The sequence below is a fragment of the Semicossyphus pulcher genome, unplaced genomic scaffold, assembly GCF_022749685.1.
Source record: "Semicossyphus pulcher isolate SPU_LCO1_2020_fin unplaced genomic scaffold, fSemPul1.0.p SCAF_10, whole genome shotgun sequence".
Lineage (NCBI taxonomy): Eukaryota > Metazoa > Chordata > Actinopteri > Labriformes > Labridae > Semicossyphus > Semicossyphus pulcher.
This window is the reverse complement of record NW_027211604.1, coordinates 31928053-31948723: the sequence shown is the minus strand read 5'-3', so window position 1 is coordinate 31948723 and position 20671 is coordinate 31928053. Positions and strand designations below refer to the sequence as shown.

Genomic DNA, 20671 nt, shown 5'->3' with positions numbered 1-20671 from the left:
TAAAAGGCGCTAAATGTCTAGCAAGCAATTTCACCAATTCCTTTACTTTATCGGATCTATTTATCGGATTAAATTTATTTATCGGAGCAATAAAAATGACGTAATTTCCCCCCATATCGACCGATAATTTATCTGTCCGATAATTATCGTGCATCCCTAAATCTCATATCAGTGATTTCTGTGAGAAGCACATCACATGTAGACCGTCTTTCTAGATGTTCTTTCTAGGTCATTTCTTACTTCCACACTTTAATTGTACTTTCTTCTTCACCTTATTACCTTAAATACCCAAATATCAGTTCTCACAGCATGTGAGCCTCTGAGAGACAAGAAATAAAAGAAAATACAATATTATGGAAACAACAAAGTTCACAGTGGGGACAGAAAGTGCTGCAGCTAGCACCGACTGAAATCAAACTCAAAACAAAGTTGTTAGATGCTTGTGTTGCTTGTTTTTTCTGGACTGTTTAAACAAAGAGTGTTCTGTTGACCTAAAAGATTACACCGAGTTCTGTTGAGCGATAATGACGTTAGAGAGTGGTGGCAAGATCCAAAAAATGTAAACACCAACACTCCACACGCAACACTGAGACAGCTCTGTGTCTGCACCGATCATTTTTATGCGAAACCAATGCCGAATAATCCATCTACCAATAGGGCTCGGTATCGATAAGGATTTCTCGATTCGATTCAATTCCGATTCACAAGGTCCAGATTCGATTCGATTTCCGACTCAATCGATATTGATTTGTTGTGTTCAGGGACACTTAGAAACGTCAGTGATCAGACACGTTTTTACACATGGATTTATTAATCGATATTGGGTCATTCAAAGTAGAATCCTTTCGAATCGGAAAAATGTATTTCTCTAAACCCAGGCTTATCTACCAGGAATAGTATGGAAGAAAACTACCAGGAATCATCAAAAATATAGGGTACTATCAAGTACAATTGCAAGAAGTGCAGTTAAGAATGGGCTGAGATCACTGAGAGAGAGGGCTCTTTGTGAAGACATTCAAGGACTCTGATGAGGTCTAGCATCATTGATTAGTCCCATGCTCTTCATGGAAGGAGGAAGAAGGAGGCATTTGCTTTCAGTTTGGACCAGATGGACATGGCACTCTGCCATTGCAGCCAGGCTAAGAATGTCTGTATGCCCTGTCAGTCCACAAATCAGATGCATACCCAACTTTGTGTGTATGTGGGCCAGTAGTAAGGGAGCATGGGCAGCATGACCTTTATTGAGAATAACAGTGATCCTGTGTTATATTTAAAACAAAGTGCCACATTTCCCTATGTTTAGTGTAAAACATGCACAAGCACTATGGTCCATGCTGTGTCTCTTAATTCAGTTCACGTTAAGGTTTGTTGTATTAACTGGGTATTTTATCTTAAGCCATTATTGTTTTCCTGTGCATGTGTTTTGTCTTTTGACCCTTCCTTTCTCTAAAATCCCAAATATGTCTACATTGCAAATGCATCGGCATTATCAACCTGACACTTAGAGGTGCGCTTGGATAAAAACAATGCCTCAGCTGTGTAATATTCCAAATATGATGTTATGGATCAATGTTAATGAATCTATGATCACTGAACCGTTGCACCGCTGATGAATGCACTGATAACTCCCTTTCTGAAATTTCCCTCTTTTCCCACTGCTAAAAGTGAACGTTGATATCACCACCTTACAAATGTATTTAATAATAATTTATCTCATACAGTTTTGATGAGATCCACTTCTGTTTACCTTAACTCCGACTCACCAGCGTTCCATTGACCTTAAATTATTTATCATTTCTGGAATGAAACAGATACATGGAGAAAATGTCAGTGTTCACTGAAAAGCAAACACTTGTTCATCCTGTGCTCTCTTTTTCTCCTCCTCCAGACTTGATTCAGTGTACAAATGAGATGAATGTGAACATCCCTCAGCTGGCTGACACACTGTTCGAGAGGACCACCAACACCAGCTGGGTGGTTGTCTTTAAGTCTCTCACCACCACACACCATCTGATGGTCTACGGCAATGAGGTCAGTACTGTCTTCTGTCTCTGCTGAAATGGATGGATATATCTGATAAAGGTTTTACCCCTGCATGTTGGTACAGGGTATGAGCTAGCTGCTTATGTCACTGTAGTAGTAAACTTTCCTATTGATTAATACCCCATGTTCAAACATACGTTATTTTTTCATGCAGAGATTTATACAGTATCTGGCTTCAAGGAACACACTATTCAACCTCAGCAATTTTTTGGACAAAAGTGGTCTACAAGGTCAGTACAGGCACTGTAAACATTGTACAGCATAAGCCTATAAGCAATGCTCAGCCAAAAAGTAATGTGTGTCATTTAACATTTCCGCCTCACTTGTTTTTGTTTGTGGTGTAGGCTATGATATGTCAACGTTCATAAGGAGGTATAGCCGTTACCTGAATGAGAAGGCTGTGTCCTACAGACAAGTGGCTTTTGACTTCACTAAAGTGAAACGAGGGTAAGGAGCTTTCACTGTCAGTGACTGGAATGTTTCTGCAGACTTTTACTTGAACCACAAAGCTTGATGTACTGTTTGACACTCATCTGTCCTTCAACTCTGCGACAGGACAGAATGATATTGATAAATAACATTGCAATATTTTTTCAGTAAATTTTTACAGTTACGGTGGAAGTTCATGTGGAAAAAGAGGGATAATTACAGCTGCTAAGCAGCAGTGAGTTGAGTATTTTAAGCAGAACTATCCAGATTAAATTTATCATTCAATCTTATAGTCAAACATCTCTTATTTCCACAACACAGTGTATGTGTAAGATACTCTTTTAATTAATCTGGGACTTAAACTTACAGCATTGGACTCCAGAGGCTAAATGTGATTATTTTAAGCTACCCAGAGAGACATGAGACATAAAGGTGGTTTAATACACAGACTTGGCCAACCACCAGGGCTGTGCCAACAGCTGTCCATGCATTTGATCAGTGGTTCTTAACTTTTGAGAGTCAAGACCCCCCAGTGTAATCTATATATCCATTTTTATGTAAGAACAAAGGCTAGAATCCTTAAGCAACATGCCTGCCCTCAGACACACTATCACTTAGTGCCATGTGCTTTAGACCGTGTGCTGTCACATTATTTATTAATTTTAAGGACCACATTATTGTTATGTGTTTATTGGCGCATCATTGGTCATTTTTGTCTGTCTTTGGGAGTTGGTAGGTTAGGGTTATGGATGTCTAACTTGACTAGAGGTTGACAGATAGTGGATTTTTAAAGGCCGATATAATAACGATAGTTTGTACGAGGAAAAAGCTGATAGCCAATTAATCGGCCGATATCTCCCTACCCCACGAAAAAAAAATTAAACTAATTTAAATGAACAATGTTTATCTTATTATTAGTATTACACATCCTTACACATAACTGTTGAACTGAAAGTCAATGTCAAATAAATAAAAAATAGAAACAGAAATCTGGAACAGAACATGAATCTCAAAGAGTAATGAATACCTAAATAAATAAAATAAGTAGTAAGAAAATTTAATCTGCAAATGAACATCTAAGTCAAATTGTTGTGCCCACATTGTGCCTTTCCTCAGCAAAATAGTCCCATAGAGGGACTGTGTTTCCTCCAGCTGCCATCTAATGTAAGAAACAAGAAACATGTAAATCAATTCAATATAGCTATCAACTAAATAGGCTATCAAATAAATAATGTGTATATATATATATAACTTTATTATTTACTTTTATATATTTAATATTTATTTCAATCTACATGAATGATTTAAGTTGCACTTTATTAATCATTTTTAAATTGAAACGATACTGCAGTTGTTTTCTTAAAGTTGCTGGTTTAATAAAACTTTTCTGATAAAGTAAAGTTTTACTAAAGTTACAAATGAATGGTTATTATCATAACTGAAGCTTTCTGGCATATTTGGGAGAAAAAAATAGAAACACTAATTCAGCAGACACAGCTCAAGTAGCATCAAAGAAGTTACCATAAGAATCTTATATAAAAAGCGAATGTATCGCCCCTGCGTCAGTCTCTCGCTCTTTTCGTTTAACTTTACCTACGCGTTGTTGTTCACAACAGTTTGTGTTGACGCCGTGACGTGCTTTACTTCTACAGCAGCCTTATGCAAATGCCTGTTTTTAATAAACCCGTTTTTTGCCACTTCAACTTTGATAATAAGTACGGAGAGTATCCTGAAGTGTGATCTGCTGGATTACATCGTTGGAAAAATGTTGTTTACATGGCGATGCGCTCCGTGGCGTATATCAGGCCAGATGCTGCACCTCCCGTTACGTTTTTAAATACCACTCTTACAAACTATTAGTGTTTGAGGAGGATCATAAAAAGTGTGATTTCATGTCATGAATGGACAGTTGACGTTACGTTGTTGGATTACTTAGAAGAGAGAACGCCAAATTGATAAGTAATTTAAGTAACAGTTAAATGATTTATTTTCCTCCCTGCCTGCCTGTCTTGTATCGTGGAGATCTGATATTGTTACGTTACATTCCAGAGATAACTTTTGAGGGGAAAAATAAACTGAAACAAGTCAGATATAATATGAATCACGTACCACTTGTCAGCTGTTCCCCGGTACAGCAAAGGTTTAGCCCCCACCCACCCCTCTCACGGTCTCCACGTACGAGTGGGATTTCATGGTTTTCTAACGGTTGTTCAGAGTGTCCTCGGGAGTTGCACACGCAAACTTATATTTTCAGCAAAAGTGCCCCTCAAATGATCAGATATGATCCCATTAGTTGTGCTAGGCTTGCACTCACTGCTAGCCAAATTGTAGCGAGCTTGCTAGCTAAACAGAGACAGCAGCATGAGCTCGGCAGAAAAGCAGTGAAAGTTAACGATAATCTAATTCCTTAATAATGCAATACTATAAACAACAACCTTATCATGATCATAATTTGTGAACAAAGCTGTGTTATAAAGTTAACTTTAATTAATTATCCCAGGTACCTGCATTACCTGTATGTCACGTATGGAGACTCCATTAAAAAGGCCAATGCACGCGATGTACGTCCCCGCCTGAGGCTGCACAGCCATCGGCCACTATCGGAGCCCAGATCCGCTGATGATTATAGTTTTTAATAAGTCCTATCGTGGCCGATTAATCGGCCAAAACGATCAATCGGTCGACCTCTAAACTTGACGCTAGACAAGTACGGGGGTCAGCGTCGTTCTTCCTCTTGAACTTCACACACTCATCAGTTTGCACTTGCTGTTTTTTCAGCTGCTTGAACAAGTTAGTTGTGTTGCTTTGTGGTGCAGTGGTTTCATACACTCTTTGCACATTATTTTTTCTTGCTTATCATCAAAGAAAAGATAACTATATTTTAAGGCTCGTAATGAAAAACAACAAAAAGACATTCAAGAGGACAGCTACGTATTCTCTTCCCGTTTTCAACAGCTGCTGTAACTACAACAAGCACAGACGCAATTGGGTTAAAGTAGCCAGTTAACATGGTCACTCATTGAACCAAAACAGCGTCTCTGTTGTTTATTCTTCCACTCTAAACTGCCGCTGCAAGGTAGGCTCTAATGACATGACAGACATGCCAGCTCGCCCAAAATTGAAGCCTAAACCCCTACATCGCCCCCTGGGGGAGTGGCTGTTAGTTTAGGGAGCGCATGATTCGATCTGCAGCAGAGTTTTCTACGGGTGGAGCATGCATTTTAAACGTCAATATTGCCGTCAATCAAGTATTTAATCTTGAAGAACTCAAAATCGTGATCGGGATTAACATGCAATTAATTGTGCAGCCCAGTTCTAAGGCAAATTATGTCACTGGCACAGGTGATGTAATGTGAAAAACCATACCCCAGTGTAAAATGTGTTATTTTATATAAAACATGTTTTTTTGTTTTTTCTCTACAACCATCTGGCGACCCTCTGAAATTATCTAGTGACCCCCTTGGGGGTCGCGACCCCCAGGATGATAACCACTGCATAAGAAGGCAGCTTTCAAGTGGCAAATATTAACTTTTCAAAACAAAATTCTCAGATTTTGTGTACTTGTTCTTGACAATATAGAGATGTTCGTCATATATTTGACAAAGATGAATCGCTCCATAAAAAAGTTTAAATTCTCTTTTCCTATTGACTGCTATATTTCTCATGAGAATTGTGAATACACTACATCAATTTTTTTTCATGGAGATTGGAGATTTCTTCACAAGAGTTTACAGTTCTTTTTTACAGTAAAATATGTTGATGCACTGTGGGCAAAATCCTCAATAAATCAAAGATTTTTGTGGATCTTCTGTGGAGGACAGTCTGAAGAGGATGAACTATTCTGCTCGGCTGAGCCTACATTTTGGTATAAGATATAGATGGTTGCAATATCACCAGTATGAGGACTATTAGCCCACAAAGCCATTTAAATATGTCTGGTGTAGGATTTGACTTACATGCAAAGTTTGTTTTGTTTTCATACATGGGAAGGCAGATTTCCTGCTAGGAATAAAGATAATAATAGCAGTGGCAAAAACAAGAGGGACCAGCAACTGAGCAAATGGAGCACTTTTCGACAATAACTTCGGATGGACTTTTCTTATTGTAATTCTTTGTGGTTGGCCTGGTCACCCTTGCCCTGATTTGGTGGCCTGAATAAAACAAGTTCACTTAAAAAGTCATTGGCTCTCCGAAATTCTGTGCCACATACAAGCTTAGCTATCCTTCAAGGAAAGAATTGAGAGAATAATAAATGCACCTGAACTTACATCAATATTTATCCTTGTGTTTTTTTTAGTACTTTAGTATGAACTTTAGACTGTCAGACTAGATAATAAAAGAGAGCATTCATTTTCTCTATGTATTTGTTCATGTTTTATAAAGGGTTAAACCCGAGACAGGCCATTCAATAGCAAAAAGTATCATATCACATCCATACAGAGTTAGTAATATACAGTTGTTAGAAAAGAATCATCATATGTGTAGTTTATTTTTCACTTTTTTATTGTTCACTGATACATTTTAGGGCTGCTCCAACCAAGTGCAGACGTTGTGACAGGCAAAGACCCTGATACACATTTAGCAAATCAATGTATTTTTTTATTAATTACATTGATGGCTCCAGCTCTTCTACTTATGTTTTTATGTTGCCCATGCCCATTTGCAGTATAAATTCCTGATATAATGAAAAATCAAGACAAGAAAACCAGTCTGTGTTGGCAGGCTTTAAGATTTCTGTATTTGATGATATTTTTTAAAGACTTCCTTTTTATTTTCTTACCACAGATCTGATGGCATGATGAGAACCATGAACACTGAGAAGCTCCTCAAGACCATCCCAGTCATCCAAAATCAGATGGATGTGCTACTCGATTTTAATGCAAGTGCTCAGTATTGGCTGCACTGGTTGGCATCTAAATTGATTGCTGACACTGATATCACCACATATCACATGCAAATTGTTTTCTTGTCATAATTTAAAAGCAGATGTTCTTAACACCTCCATGTCTCTTTCAGGTCAATGCCAATGAACTGACAAATGGTGTGATCAATGCAGCCTTCATGCTTCTGTTCAAAGATGCCATCCGACTGTTTGCTGCATACAATGAGGGCATAATCAACCTCCTGGGTAAAAACAATTATTGCTATAAGCCTTGCAAATTCTTAGTTTGAACTAGTCTATTCCTAACAGTTCCTATGAACAACAAATGAAGGGGTCACTACACATGATAGTGCTTTGCTCTCAGCGTTTAGAACAGTATTGCTTTGACAATCTCGTTTACATTCCCCCACAGATAATGTTATGTCTTTAATTTACAGAATCTTGCACGCTTTTTTGAACAAAAATAAACAGGGAGTTTTCTGCAACTATTTTCCTGCAGATCGAATTATGTATTTCTCAACCAAGCCTAGCCTCAGCAAGCCTTCCTTTCTCCTGTTTTCAGCAGTTTTGTTTGCATAACGTGAAACAGGAAGGCTTTCTAAGACCGTGCAGATCGATTGTAGTTCAAACATGATAATAGTGTTTCTCATGTTCTGTTTGTTATGCTTATTGTCTTGTTTTGTTAACAGAGAAATACTTTGACATGAAAAAGGTCCAGTGCAAAGAAGGACTTGACATCTACAAAAAATTCCTTACAAGAATGACAAGAATCTCAGAGTTCCTTAAAGTTGCAGAGGTAAGTCAGGACCCAGATAATCTAATGAGTGTTTAAAAAGAGCTCTGTGTTCATTTGGATGGGCTCGTTATATTTCTCGTCCAATTTCTCATGCTCTTTGTTCTTTTTCTGTAGCAAGTGGGAATTGATCGTGGAGACATCCCTGATCTGTCTCAGGTAAGTCTATGTGCAAATTCTAAAGATATGATATATTTGAATAACATGCCTGACTTGACACTCATCACCTCTTTGCTGGCTTTGCTAACTAAAAATAGCTCAACAGCCAGATTTTGGGGACGTACTACTATTGATAACATTATGTATGTAGAAAATGCATCATGGAGTAATCCCTGAGAAACAGAATACAGTGTGCTGTTGTAGTAACTGGATACTGAACACATTTTGAGCATAAGTAGAATTCAGATTAAACCCCTTCTTCTACATCAGTGTGATCTGGTGAATTTTGATTGATGGCTGCACTCTTCTCAGCGGTGGCGTCTAAATCAGAACTTCTCCTTGGCTCTACTTCCTCTCCAGCCTCCTTCTCATTGCTCGTTTGCTTTTTCAAATAATCTGCTACACTCTTTCAACACAGTCATAACTCAATGGATGGTTTTGTGATTTAGCGTAAGTAACAGACTTGCCAGAGTTGGGTCACTCACACAATGTGAATGCACAAAATTTCTAACTCACTCTGGAAAAAATGTGTGCAGTCTTGGGCCCTGGTCAATATCTGTGCTTCGAAAGGTTTAGTGACCTTCATAATATGGACTTCCAAAATTTGGCTATCACTGTCTTTGACAGGCTGCTAACCCCTGCAGGTTCTGTACTAACAAGTTTTCACAACAAGCGCTATGCTAGGCAGGTGATGCACGTGCCAGCTATTGCACTTTCAAATGACCTTCCAAATGACACTCACTCCTGACTTTGCACATCCTACAGCAAATAAAGGTGTGAATCAAGGGTTCTTTTATAGAACAGTGACCAGCTGAAGTTGTTTTCAAAATACATTTATTTAGAGGATCATTTGTTAACTATGTTTTTAGTAGAACTTTGTTACTGTAGCAGATAAACCAAGATTAGATCTTAACTTTTACCACCTTTATTTTCTGTATCTCCCCCTTCCTTCTATCTCTCCACTTTCAGTTTACAGTATGTGTAAGTATCTGCACCTTTTCTCCCCCTTAGTCTGCATTTGTGATTAGCTCTGTTTGTGGAGGAGCTCTGCATGCTTCATTGTTGGATTTTTTTCTTTTGTCTTTATAAGATGTCTTGTATTGGGCTTTTGTCAGCCTTTGTAACTTAATGTATGTCAATGATATTTACAGGCCCCCAGTAGCTTGCTGGATGCCCTGGAGCAGCACTTGGCCTCTTTAGAGGGAAAGAAAGTCAAAGACTCAACGGCAGCCAGCAGGTAAGTCTGCTTCATCTCTGTTCAATTGATCTGGCTCGCTGCTGGCTCAGAGCAGAGCATCTCATGTTTGCTTGAACAACATTATAGACTGGACTGGTTTTTATTAGGATGGAAGATGGTTTAAAAATTGCATTTTTTTCTTCTGAGTTTAATTATCCATTTAGGCCCCGTGTCCATGTACCGTCTTTTTTCAGAGCGCTTCGCCTTTTTTGTGCGGCCGCTCCGAGCACTTCAAGTTGAAAATCTGAACTTTTCAAAAAGTCGCTGGTGTCGTCACCGCGCTTTTTCAGGCAACCAATCAGATGGGGCGCCACTCATCACCCTGGTTACCACCAAATATGGAGGAGCAACTTCTTTTGACCTTTTCTGTCTACCCGGAGCTATACATGTGACAAACTAACAGTATCACAATAGAGATAGAAAAGCCCATTTGTGGGAGCGGATCGGCCGGACACTAAGTGCTGCTGGTAAGTGTTGTGTTTTTATCGCCCTACGTGTTGTAAGCTCATTGTTAGCTGTTTTCATAGAAACAAAACCTGCGTGCAGCGTTTTTTTCTCTCACCACACAAGCGCTTCATCCCAGCACTCCCCAGCGCCCTGGCTGCTACATGGACACGGGGCCTTATGTGTAACAATTCAGAACACAGTAGGAATGAAATTTGAAACCAGAGCAACCATTGTATACAATGCCATTTGTTAAAATACAGACGTGCAATTTTCTGCAGTGTTTAACCGAGCTGTAAAATGTTTTTTGGTAACTTGCTGTTCTTTGTCTGTCCCTTGATTCAGGGCTAGCACCCTCTCCAATGCGGTTTCCTCTCTGGCCAACACTGGAATTTCTTTTACCAAAGCGGACGAGAGGGAAAAACAGGCAGCCCTTGAAGAAGAGCAGGCTCGCTTAAAAGCACTAAAAGTACATTTTCCTCACACAGCTCCATTCCTTTAAGTGAAGTGCATTTGCTTATGTGTTGTCGTGGTCATGCCATTCATACCATTAAGACTCCCTTAGGGTGAACTATCTAATGGATTGGCTTAATAATTGTTAAGGATTGTGAGTAGGCGGGGTTTGTGTTGTTAAGTGGCTTTGGATATGATCAATGTTATTAGACATTGTATCTATCTGTATGTCACCCTCTTTGCTCTCTCCCGATACTTCCTCTGTCCTTACTGTGAACTGCCAAATGAAAGCAAAATGCTCTAAACCAACATACTGTCTATCTGAGGCGTTGGATACATGTTAGCCTAAATGTTGCTAACACTAGCCTCCTAATAATTGTAGGAGCAGCGTCTGAAGGAGCTCCAGAAAAATCATGCCACAGTGACCACAGACTCCCCCCCTGGCATTCATGGGAGCGGTACCATCAACTCAACCCCTGCCATTGATCTCTTCTCCTCCCCCAGCTCCACTAACAGGTGAGGCCAAATTTGTCCTATTGCCGAATGCTGTTAAGTTATTGATAGATTAATTTTCTGCTTGTTTTAGTCTGTTGTCTGTTCTGCATGTGAAACTTTTTATGCTGCTGTCTTTGCCAGGACTCCCATGTAAAAGAGATTTTGTATCTCAATGGGATTATTTCCGCGTGAAATAAAGGTAAAATAAAAATAAGCCCATGCAAAGAGGAGCATTACACTGTCAACTGTTTGAACACAAGGATTTGTACACAGAATTGCTAATGGTTTTGTTCTCCTACATTGCTGAGGATAAACTGCTGTTCTATTCTGCAACCTTGGAACAGAGGAAAGAGCCTCTCATTTTGTCAATGAGTGACTGATTTATCATCCATGCTCTTGTTTTCCTGCTTGTTCTCTCCAGCAACTCAAAGGCAGCCAACGACCTGCTTGACCTGCAGCCGGCCTTCCAGCAGCCCCTGCCGCTTTCCAACACCAACTCATGGGGAGGTGAGGGCTCCGCTCTTCTTGGCAACACTTTAGTCACCACTGCTACCACACTTCAAACGTAAATACGTCATACTCATTAGCAAGCACACATCTCTTAGCCATTTTTAACAGTACACACATTGGGTCTCATTCATGAAACGTTAGTAAATGTGTGCGTAGATTTGCACATAAAAGCCTACGCTACTAAAAACCTACTCCGGATTCATGAACACCGCGGGAAACTCAGATCTGATCGTAAACACGTGTGTATGATCATGAATGCCAGTCCATCGTAAAGTGACAGCGCGCTCCCGGTAATCAGCTAATAGCATAAATCCACGCCCATGAATTGCCAATGACCACCATATAAGGAGGTGTAGATGCATACAGTCAACCTGTCAGTCATGGCGCAAACAAAGAGAGAGAGAGAAAGAAAAAATAATTTTTCCGAAGCGGAGATAGAAATAATTTTGGGTGAAGTGGTGTTAAGAATTTTCATTCTGTTGGCAGTGGTGTGACAGTGACAGGCAAAGGGAAGGCCTGGAGGGAGGTGACAGATGCCGTTAATGTTGTCTCTGTAGTCCAAAGAACCATGTCCGAGGTGAAGCGTAAATGGTTTGACATGAAACTGGAGGCAAAGAAACGCATAAGTGCCCACAAAAAAAATACATCAGCCACAGGAGGAGGAGGCTCACAGTCACAACTATCATTATACCTGACGGAGACAGCGACATGCCTCCACTGGAGTCAACATCAAACCCAGATGGTAAGGTGATAAGTGTTGTATCATAATACATTAAACCATCACTGATAGCTTAGTGGTCAGTATAGTTTAACCTAGGTCGTACAGTCCCACCAAACAAACAGAAGATTCATTTGTGGGGTTTTCTGTCCGGATTGAATGAAGTGGAAACAGGAAACCAGAAATGTAATATTGGGCGTAATGGATAAAATCTGAATCAGTGATGGCTGTCGAGTGTAGAGCTATTTAACATTTATTTTAACAAAGGATACAGATAACATATAGCTCACAGCAGTTTTGTATGCACCGTCTTCAAATTATTTGAATCTTAATAGCCTAAAGCTCTGTTTTATACAGCTCCAAATAAGTCAGTCTGCAGCCAATGTAAATTAAACGTTTTTCAAATCAGATTTATTAAAGGTTTCTTTCAAATGATCAAAGCAATGCACGTACATTTCCGTCTGCGAACAGTTTACACACAAATTCGTTCTGCTCACGTTTCATGAATGAGACCCATTGAGTTCTGTGATTCCTTACTATTTTTGACTGTTATAACAATTTAGAATTGAGGTTTACAGAATGACTATTGAAGTTAGATTTATAGATGGATACAGATGAACAGAATTAAAGACAAGCTGAGAATATAAAACGCAAGTACTATTTCTAGTAGCCTGTGTTTAATGGGTTGTGTTCATCAACATGTTGGTTCATCAACTACTGGCCCTACAATCCATGTCCTGCATGCTGAGAGGTGGAGGTGTACAAATATTTCACAAACCCAGGCTACAAATATTGTTCCATCATTATTCCTCAGCAACAATAAGTAATTAAGGTGGAGATGAAACGTGGATTCCCTCCAGGGAATCTTCCTAAATCACTGCAAACCCAGGACATAGTGCCCATCGGAGGGCTCTTTTTTTATCAGCACTGCTAGCAAGCAAAGACGCAGTGTTACTTTTCTTTTGTCTTCTCTTGTCTCTTTTCTGTAGCCCCTCTGCCTCTGTCTTTCACTCTGTCTTTATTTCACTGTCTCTGCTGCTGAATCTGTAGAACTCAGCCAAGGAGTTTTCTAGTTTGTCTATTTTGCGCCTTCTTTCCTTATTTGTCCTCTTTCCTCCTGTCCATGACCTGGAAACTGATCTCAGAGCAATCTTGAGAGTTTTGATACCGCACTTATTGGCCCTCATTTATCAAACGAACGTACGGCTGAAAACCGTGCGTACGACCATTTCCACGCAAGCCTCGGCATTTATCAATTTGGACATGAGCTACCACTTTTTTGTAAAATAAAAAAAAATATGATAGGCTAAATAGCCTAAACATGACAACTGATTATTGCACATTAAAATTTGAAATAATAAATACAAGCAGAAATCTGTGTTTGCAAATGAACTCAAAATAGCCTATGGCAAAATTGTGTAATTGTTTTTGAGCGCAGGTTCAACAGTGCGCACACACGCACACGGGTCACAGTGGAGCGCTACTTCGAATTGCTCAAGGGCAGGTGGCTCTGTCTTGGACCAGCGGGGGGAACGCTGCTGTGTACCCCAGAGAAAGTGTGCGACATTGTTTTGGCCTGTTCAGTTTTGCACAACATTGCATTGGTAAATGAAGTGCCTTTTCATGTGCCGGCGCAGCCAGAGGAGCCAATGCCCAGGGGGCGCAGCACGGGGGGCAGAGGGCTCGCTCTTGCTCTCGGCAGCCTGACTCGGTGGGTCTGACTCAGTGGGACCGCTCTGGGGAGGAGACCTGGCCGACATACAGCTGGTGCCTGGCTCTGAAACATTTAGATATACAATAAAAATGTATACCCATGTAACATGTGTAAGCCTAATTATTTGTAAGAAATGGTGTACAGTCAGAGTTAAATTGATAGATTTTACAATGGCATAAGCTTTTAGGCTGTGGATGAATAAAAGATTAATTTAAATCATCATTAGGCATAGGTTAAGTTAGTTATTGACAATTTTAATCAAACCTCAGCCGGAGTCCGTTCCTGTTCGGCAACGCTGTTGACTGCCTCTGTTATCCTCTTCCACACAGCGTTTTATGAGCTCCTTTAATTCCAGTATTCAGACTGCCAAAAAGCACATCTTTGTTTTGCTCCACCTCAGATGTGAGGATGCCGATTTCCATCTCGGAAAGTTTCTTTTCTTGCCAGTGTTTCTTCTCTCCATGTTTGACCTCAGTGGGCGAGGCCTCCGAACCAGGAATATTTAAGGGCGTAACATGTTAATGACGATCGAATTCAGCCGCCGCATTTATCAAGACCCGACCGTTCGTACGCTGGGATTGGTCAGATACGAACGTTTCATAAATCACACGTGTGTCCTGTCGTAAGACCAATTCTGCGCTCAGATCTGCACCCGTTTTCACGCAAGATTGATAAATGAGGACCATTATCTCTACCTGAAATTTCCATGTCAGATTTCTATTTTAATATTTAACACGAAATATTTTCACACATTTAGAGATATTTCAAGGCCTGAGGAGCACTCACAAAGCTGTACTTTAAACTGTGATTGACTCTGTTTGTGATGCAGGGTTTGTGTAAAGCTGAATGGTTTATGTCACAGACTTTACATTTTTATAAGTAAAACACAGGAGAATATAATTAAGCTTTTACTTGTATATTTCCTAGTTGTAGTTGCAAACTCTTACATCTTATATCTCATATTATTCAAATAATGTAGCTGAAATCAATATTTGCATTTAAAGTACATAATAGCGAGGAAAATAAAAGTGTGGTTTTAGATTAAAACATACGGTCCCTTCTTGTTTGTTCAAGTCGTTTAGTTGTTTATTGTATTGTGGAAAGCTGATGTAAACAGTTAGGGCACAATGGATTTTTTTCCTCAATCAGGCCTGACAAAAATAACCTTGTTTACCTTTTGCAAGGTTATAAGTATACATATAAGAGCTCTCATTATACTGAATTTTCATGTGCTTCAAAGTTCTTAATAATTATTGTATTTTATTTTGTTACCATAAATGGTTACCTTGTTTGTGGTTGCACCTGTTTGTGAATGTGTTCACTAAACACAATATCACAATGATTAGCAGCTGTTTGTTTTAAGCACAGATGTGTTAGATGTCTCACTGTTATGCTGGACTCTCGCCATTCAAATAAAAGTGATTGTTTACCTGTGTTATGCTGAAAGCAGATACAAAGCTGGTCATCAGTCCATTAATGTGGGCCCTTTTTAATCCCTCTCATCTACAGCACTTTCATTTGTCACCCTACATGCATTTCATGCATTCTCACGCTCTCCACCGTAATCTTTCTGATCCTTCTTTGTTTGTCTTCCCCTCTGTCCACTTAGATCCTTTCACCTCTGCTGTAGAGGCTGTGGAGAAATCCATTCCAAACTCAAACCCCTTTTCTACACTACCTGTTGTCGATCCTGTCCAGCCGTCCACGGCCTCCACAGACACTAGCAGCATGTCCTCTAGGACACGTAGCCATGAAGTGTTTGGTGGGATTGTTTTGCTGCTTGCTTTTTTCTAGTCTAGATATAGCAACTAAGCAACATGATAATGTGTTGCTTAGTTAGTGTACCAATGTAACAAGTCTGGTAAACTTCTGGCTGATGATTTACAACAGCTTAAAGTGAAATTAAGTATGCAATGAACAGATCAAAGATGTTGCAGAGCAACAGAGTGAGAAGAGGAGGATTAAGGGTCACTGTCAGTAAATACTTGTCACATTCACCCAAGATCTGGCATGCTGCTCTACTCCAAATATTGAGTTTCCTTCCACAATCGGGCTAAGTTCCTAATGTTTATTATATCAGCTCTTAATGTTATTTTTGCTGTCTGTCTTCCCTTTTCAAAGGCTCAAAGTCTTTGCCTTGAATGTCCATCTTTATCAGCGGCATTTCTGTCTTTCACCAGATCATTACGATCCTTTTTTTGACTTAGGCTCATCTCTGGCATCTGATCTTGATACTGCTGCACAGATAGAGACATTTACCACAGGTACTATGGTGGACATTTGAATTGCTGGTAGACTTACATGACAGCATTGAGATGTGTATCAATTGTGAAGAGTACAACTGGATTGAAGTGGTGTGCCAGTGAAATCGGAGCATTCCTGCTGCTGTTTGGTTTCCCTCCCTGCTTCCTCCCTGCCAATTGGTGTTACCCCGCATTGCTTTGACATTCGTCACCAGTTGTGCACGTCCTTGAATCTGCCCTGTATTTAGTCTAGCCATACGAATGTCAGCTTCCTACACATTTGTCCTGCAAATCCTGACCTTTGTTTTCCTCTGTTAAAGTCTTTTCCAACGCTGCTTGGCTTCTATGTCACTTTTTAACTTTTTCACTGCAATATTTTTTCTGGTTTCATACCTTCATAGTTTATCTTCCTCCCCTTCTCTCTCTGCCCTGATTCTTTGCCTGCCTGCTGTTGTTGCTGTGTCAGACACCTTCTGTGGGCCAAGCCCTTACAACACCACTCCTCTCTTCCAATCTGAGCCCCCTGCTGTAGCTGGTGTATTTAGAGGTAGGTACACAGAGGCTGATCCAGGTGTCACAAGTCATGCTCAGATATTTAACCTCAAACACATGATGTACCTTATTTTTGTTGTTTTGTGTTATATTGTTTTCGCAGTTTTGCACAATAGAAAAAAAATAACACAAGTGCAACATCATGGAAACATACAAAACATGGATGACGAGAAACTCGGTTACAAAATAATCAGACATATGGCGGAGATTAGACAATCCAAAAACCTAAAACAGAAAAAAAAAGTAGATGCAAACTGTGTTCAATGGTCTTTGAGGAGGTGAAAAGTGAAATGAGAGGGGTTTACGTGTATAAATCTGCATCTATGGATGTAGTGGTGTGTTTTTGTTGTAGTGTGGAGGGTAATGGGTGAAGGGGTTGGGTGAGGTTGAAGTTGGGAGCTCCCCTGCCCATAATGAGAGGGTATGGTGGAAGGAGGGGCTAAAGAGCTTGATCAACTTATAGCCATGAGGAGGCGGCTTGGCAATTGTAGAACCCTGCCAGTTAAAATGGTTCAGTCTTGTGCTGTTTGTGCCTATTTAAATGAGTCATCATGTATAAATTCAGGGCAAATTTGGCCCCTTTCTATGCAAATTTTCCTCTTTACAAGAAACGTCCAATTTACAAACGCAGCAAATATTGCAGTCTGCAGAGAGCTGGTGGTAACTGTGCAGAATTATACGCATTTATAAGGGCTGTCACACCCAGAGTTTCCATTGTTATGAACACAATGCCACCTTTTGTATAATCAGAAAAATGGGCTTCCTGAGACTCAACCTTGGTGCATTGGGGCACACTTCGGTCTGGAGCCGTTACACATGATTGTGATTATTATATCTGGCTATACTGAAAGTAGTAAAGCACCTGTCGAGTCTGGGCTTTACAGTAAAGTGATCTGCCCTCTCCTCTCCCTGCTCATCATCGATCTGTGAATGGAGTTGAGCTCCGTCAGTGTGAAGCTCAATAAATTAAGCGCAGCTCTCTTAGCAAAGACCCGACATGCTGACAGTTTTTCTCCACAATCAGACGCAAAACAAAAGCAGATTTCACAGATCTTCAAAACTTTATGGCCTTGTTTGTACCGTTATATCATTAGTGCAATGTTCTTTGGGTATCGGACCTTGAGAGTGGCAGATAGTGTTGGCAAATGATGCTCAATTTATGTTATCAGCGGTGTCAGTGTTTCCATTCTTAGTGGATTCCCCAAACCCAAAATATTTTAAAAAGTGACCAAGTTTAAGATGTTAGAATTCACCTACATTTAGAAATGTACTATCTTTATTAGTTGATTTTTGTTTCTACAAGGGCCAGTGAAAAACCTTCATGAGCATGATTCTGCCATTTGGTATGCCATTTGCAAACATGTAATGGTGTACTGAGATGTAAAGGAGAAATTGACTATGTGATATTGCATCATCCTCCCTCTTTATGTACTCTACAGACGAACTACATTGTTCAATTTTTTAGGTAGAATAGCAGTGGAAGAGCAGTGGGTGGCGATTACTATTGTAAGTCAAATGGAGTGGTTTTGGGGTTTTGCCAGATAGCACTTTGAAATACCTCTACACAGAAAAACAAGTGGTTTGAAAGTGTGGATGTAAAAGAAGAATCTTCCATATATTTACTGTTTTTTCTACCTGCTTGTGGTTGTGATGGGAGAGACAGATACATTGTTTTATTAATATTTGGACCCTAAAAGTTTTCTTTTTACCTCACTAGGGTTTACAGCCTCCACAACACCCCAGCAGCCACAGAACTCCCAAGGACTTAATGTCGACTTTGACTCAGTATTCGGCAACAACGCCAATGCCAACAATCTGGATTGTACAGGTAATTGTTGCACTTCTGCACACTGGCATTTTTTTCTTCCTGTCCCTATTTGGAGTCAGCAGACCTAATGTACTCTGCTGCCACCTGAAGGTTTGGGGATCATATTGCATGTTGGATGATATTGTGGCTATGAACCAACAGCTGGACATTCATTTGTTGTGTGTGGTTTATGTTAACTATTAATGTTATGAGCGTATCCCAAATCAAACGTGCATGCCTCATCTGACCATGAAAGTGGCTTTCATTAACATGACAACAGGATAATCTATCTTTGGTGTTTTTTCAGTGGTACTTCATTGGGCTTTTGTCATTTGGACGAACAAATGTGGAAATTATCTTGATAATGACTACAAAAGCAGCAGAGCCTGCTTTGTCAATCTGTTTAGAACTATGCAATATAAAAGAGAGGGTGTTGGAAGAAAGCCTCCCTGTTTACTTATAATTATATTTCACTGTGATCACTTGCATATTTAAAATCCAACCATAGAAGCTTTACATTTTTTGTTGTTTTAGTTGTCAATAAAAGTGCAATAGACAACAGTGAAAACTTTGCACTTCAGGAAATCTTTTCACTGATTTTAATGATTGATCGTACCAAAATAAAATCTCAGAAACAAAGTATGTTAACGACGTTAACATTGTTCATGTTGTCTTTTTTATATTTGTGCCATGGCAGTTTTAATGTGTTAACACTAGCACCAGTTAATCTGGCACACCGGCTCTCCTTGTTGAGGAGGAGCATTGAAACAGTGACAGGAGTCACAGGACATCAGGACGCTCTCTGTCCGCACACAATCATATGCAGTTCTGTAACGCAATGTAAACACTCCTACTGTGTATCTTCGTATGTCCCTATTTTAAATGCATCGGATAGCTGTTTATAAAGCTTATTAAAGGTGCAGATGTCATTCGGTAACGATCGATCGTTTACGTCATTAATAACCTCCCTCGTGCACCTGCGGCTCACGTGCTGTGACAACTGAATTGCGACTGAGAAAATATATAAATTTTGTGACTTAAACAGACTGCTGATGACAGTCAACAAAGCAGACAGAGACAGACAGAAAGAGGGGGCGCGAAGCTATGCAGAGAGCAGAGGTGCAGGTGTGTTGTGGGGACTGAAGCAAAGCAAAGTGTTCAGATTAAAGTAGATTGTGAATTAAAATGTGAATTAAGGTGAAGAAGAGAGTACAATTAAACTGTGGAAGGAAGAAATAAGCACCTAGAAAGAGGGTTATCCAGACTGGCTTTACTGATTTTACTTATTGACAATTAAAACCTGCCCTTAATGGCACGAAAAGGTTGCCAAAAGTAACTTGCATGCAGTTTTTAGTTTATATTGAATTGTAAACATTTCTCTGTATGCAGACAGAGGTGTAATTACTAAACCCATTTGTGGAAACATTGGCGGATTGATGTTGCTGGAAATCACATAAATTGTGATCAGTATGAGATAAGTGTGAAATGTAAGTCTTAATTTTATAAACATCTTCAGTTACATCAACACTACAGCGTGACTGAGGTTAACAAGTATTGCACCCTGGCCTCATTAGTGTTTGGTAGTTATACCATCGTATCATTATTTAGAAAGCATACATTGATTTTTTCTTAATGCTCCACTTAGCACCTTGAACCAGTCCACACCCAGTGTTTTTAAACCCTCACTGGGTTCCATGCTCACAATCTCAAAACACTTCTTTTCTCTTTTCCCTTGTCCTGGGGTTACACAAACTCCCTGGGGCGTTGGCTTTTTGCATGGCATATGCATGACTGGGTGAGTTGATGCACACACCTCACACAGTCGTAGTTTGTTTCTGTGAGCTCTCAGCCCCGCTTCCTGCCTCATCAATGCTCACCATTCTCTCCCTGTCCATGTGTCTGCGTTGTGTGTACTGTCATGTTGTCTGTGCGTTACTGTGTTATTGTTTCTTTTATTTTGTCCTCACTTGTTACGGGGACCCCCAACCTCTCACCCTCCCCTTCCCTTCCTCTCCTTTCCCTTTGTCCTGCCCCCTTTTGATTAAGATGTTTTAGGCGGCATCCTGAAACCAACAGTGACATCCTCACCCAGTCAGGACCTGACCCCCAATGGCCAGCAGCCCCACAAACTGGTGTCCAATGACTTGGACTCGTCACTGGCTAATCTTGTTGGCAGTAAGTTCCCTTTCCTG

General features: G+C 40.0%; 1 protein-coding gene across 9 annotated transcripts in view; it reads left to right on the top strand.

Moving 5' to 3' along the window:
• Positions 1-20671, top strand: part of picalma (phosphatidylinositol binding clathrin assembly protein a) — a 64345-nt gene that overhangs the window by 27980 nt on the left and 15694 nt on the right. For 3 of the 9 annotated variants that reach the window (XM_069667350.1, XM_069667358.1, XM_069667417.1), the window contains exons 3-17: positions 1889-2031; positions 2198-2273; positions 2388-2490; positions 7258-7351; positions 7489-7600; positions 8044-8150; positions 8265-8306; positions 9276-9287; positions 9458-9543; positions 10333-10456; positions 10823-10956; positions 11357-11442; positions 16587-16667; positions 18390-18500; positions 20526-20654. In XM_069667350.1, coding sequence (XP_069523451.1) covers positions 1889-2031; positions 2198-2273; positions 2388-2490; positions 7258-7351; positions 7489-7600; positions 8044-8150; positions 8265-8306; positions 9276-9287; positions 9458-9543; positions 10333-10456; positions 10823-10956; positions 11357-11442; positions 16587-16667; positions 18390-18500; positions 20526-20654 — 1440 coding nt within the window. The remainder of the gene's footprint in view (positions 1-1888; positions 2032-2197; positions 2274-2387; positions 2491-7257; positions 7352-7488; positions 7601-8043; positions 8151-8264; positions 8307-9275; positions 9288-9457; positions 9544-10332; positions 10457-10822; positions 10957-11356; positions 11443-16586; positions 16668-18389; positions 18501-20525; positions 20655-20671) is intronic. The other 6 variants (XM_069667375.1, XM_069667367.1, XM_069667384.1 and 3 more) reach the window with 6 other exon arrangements.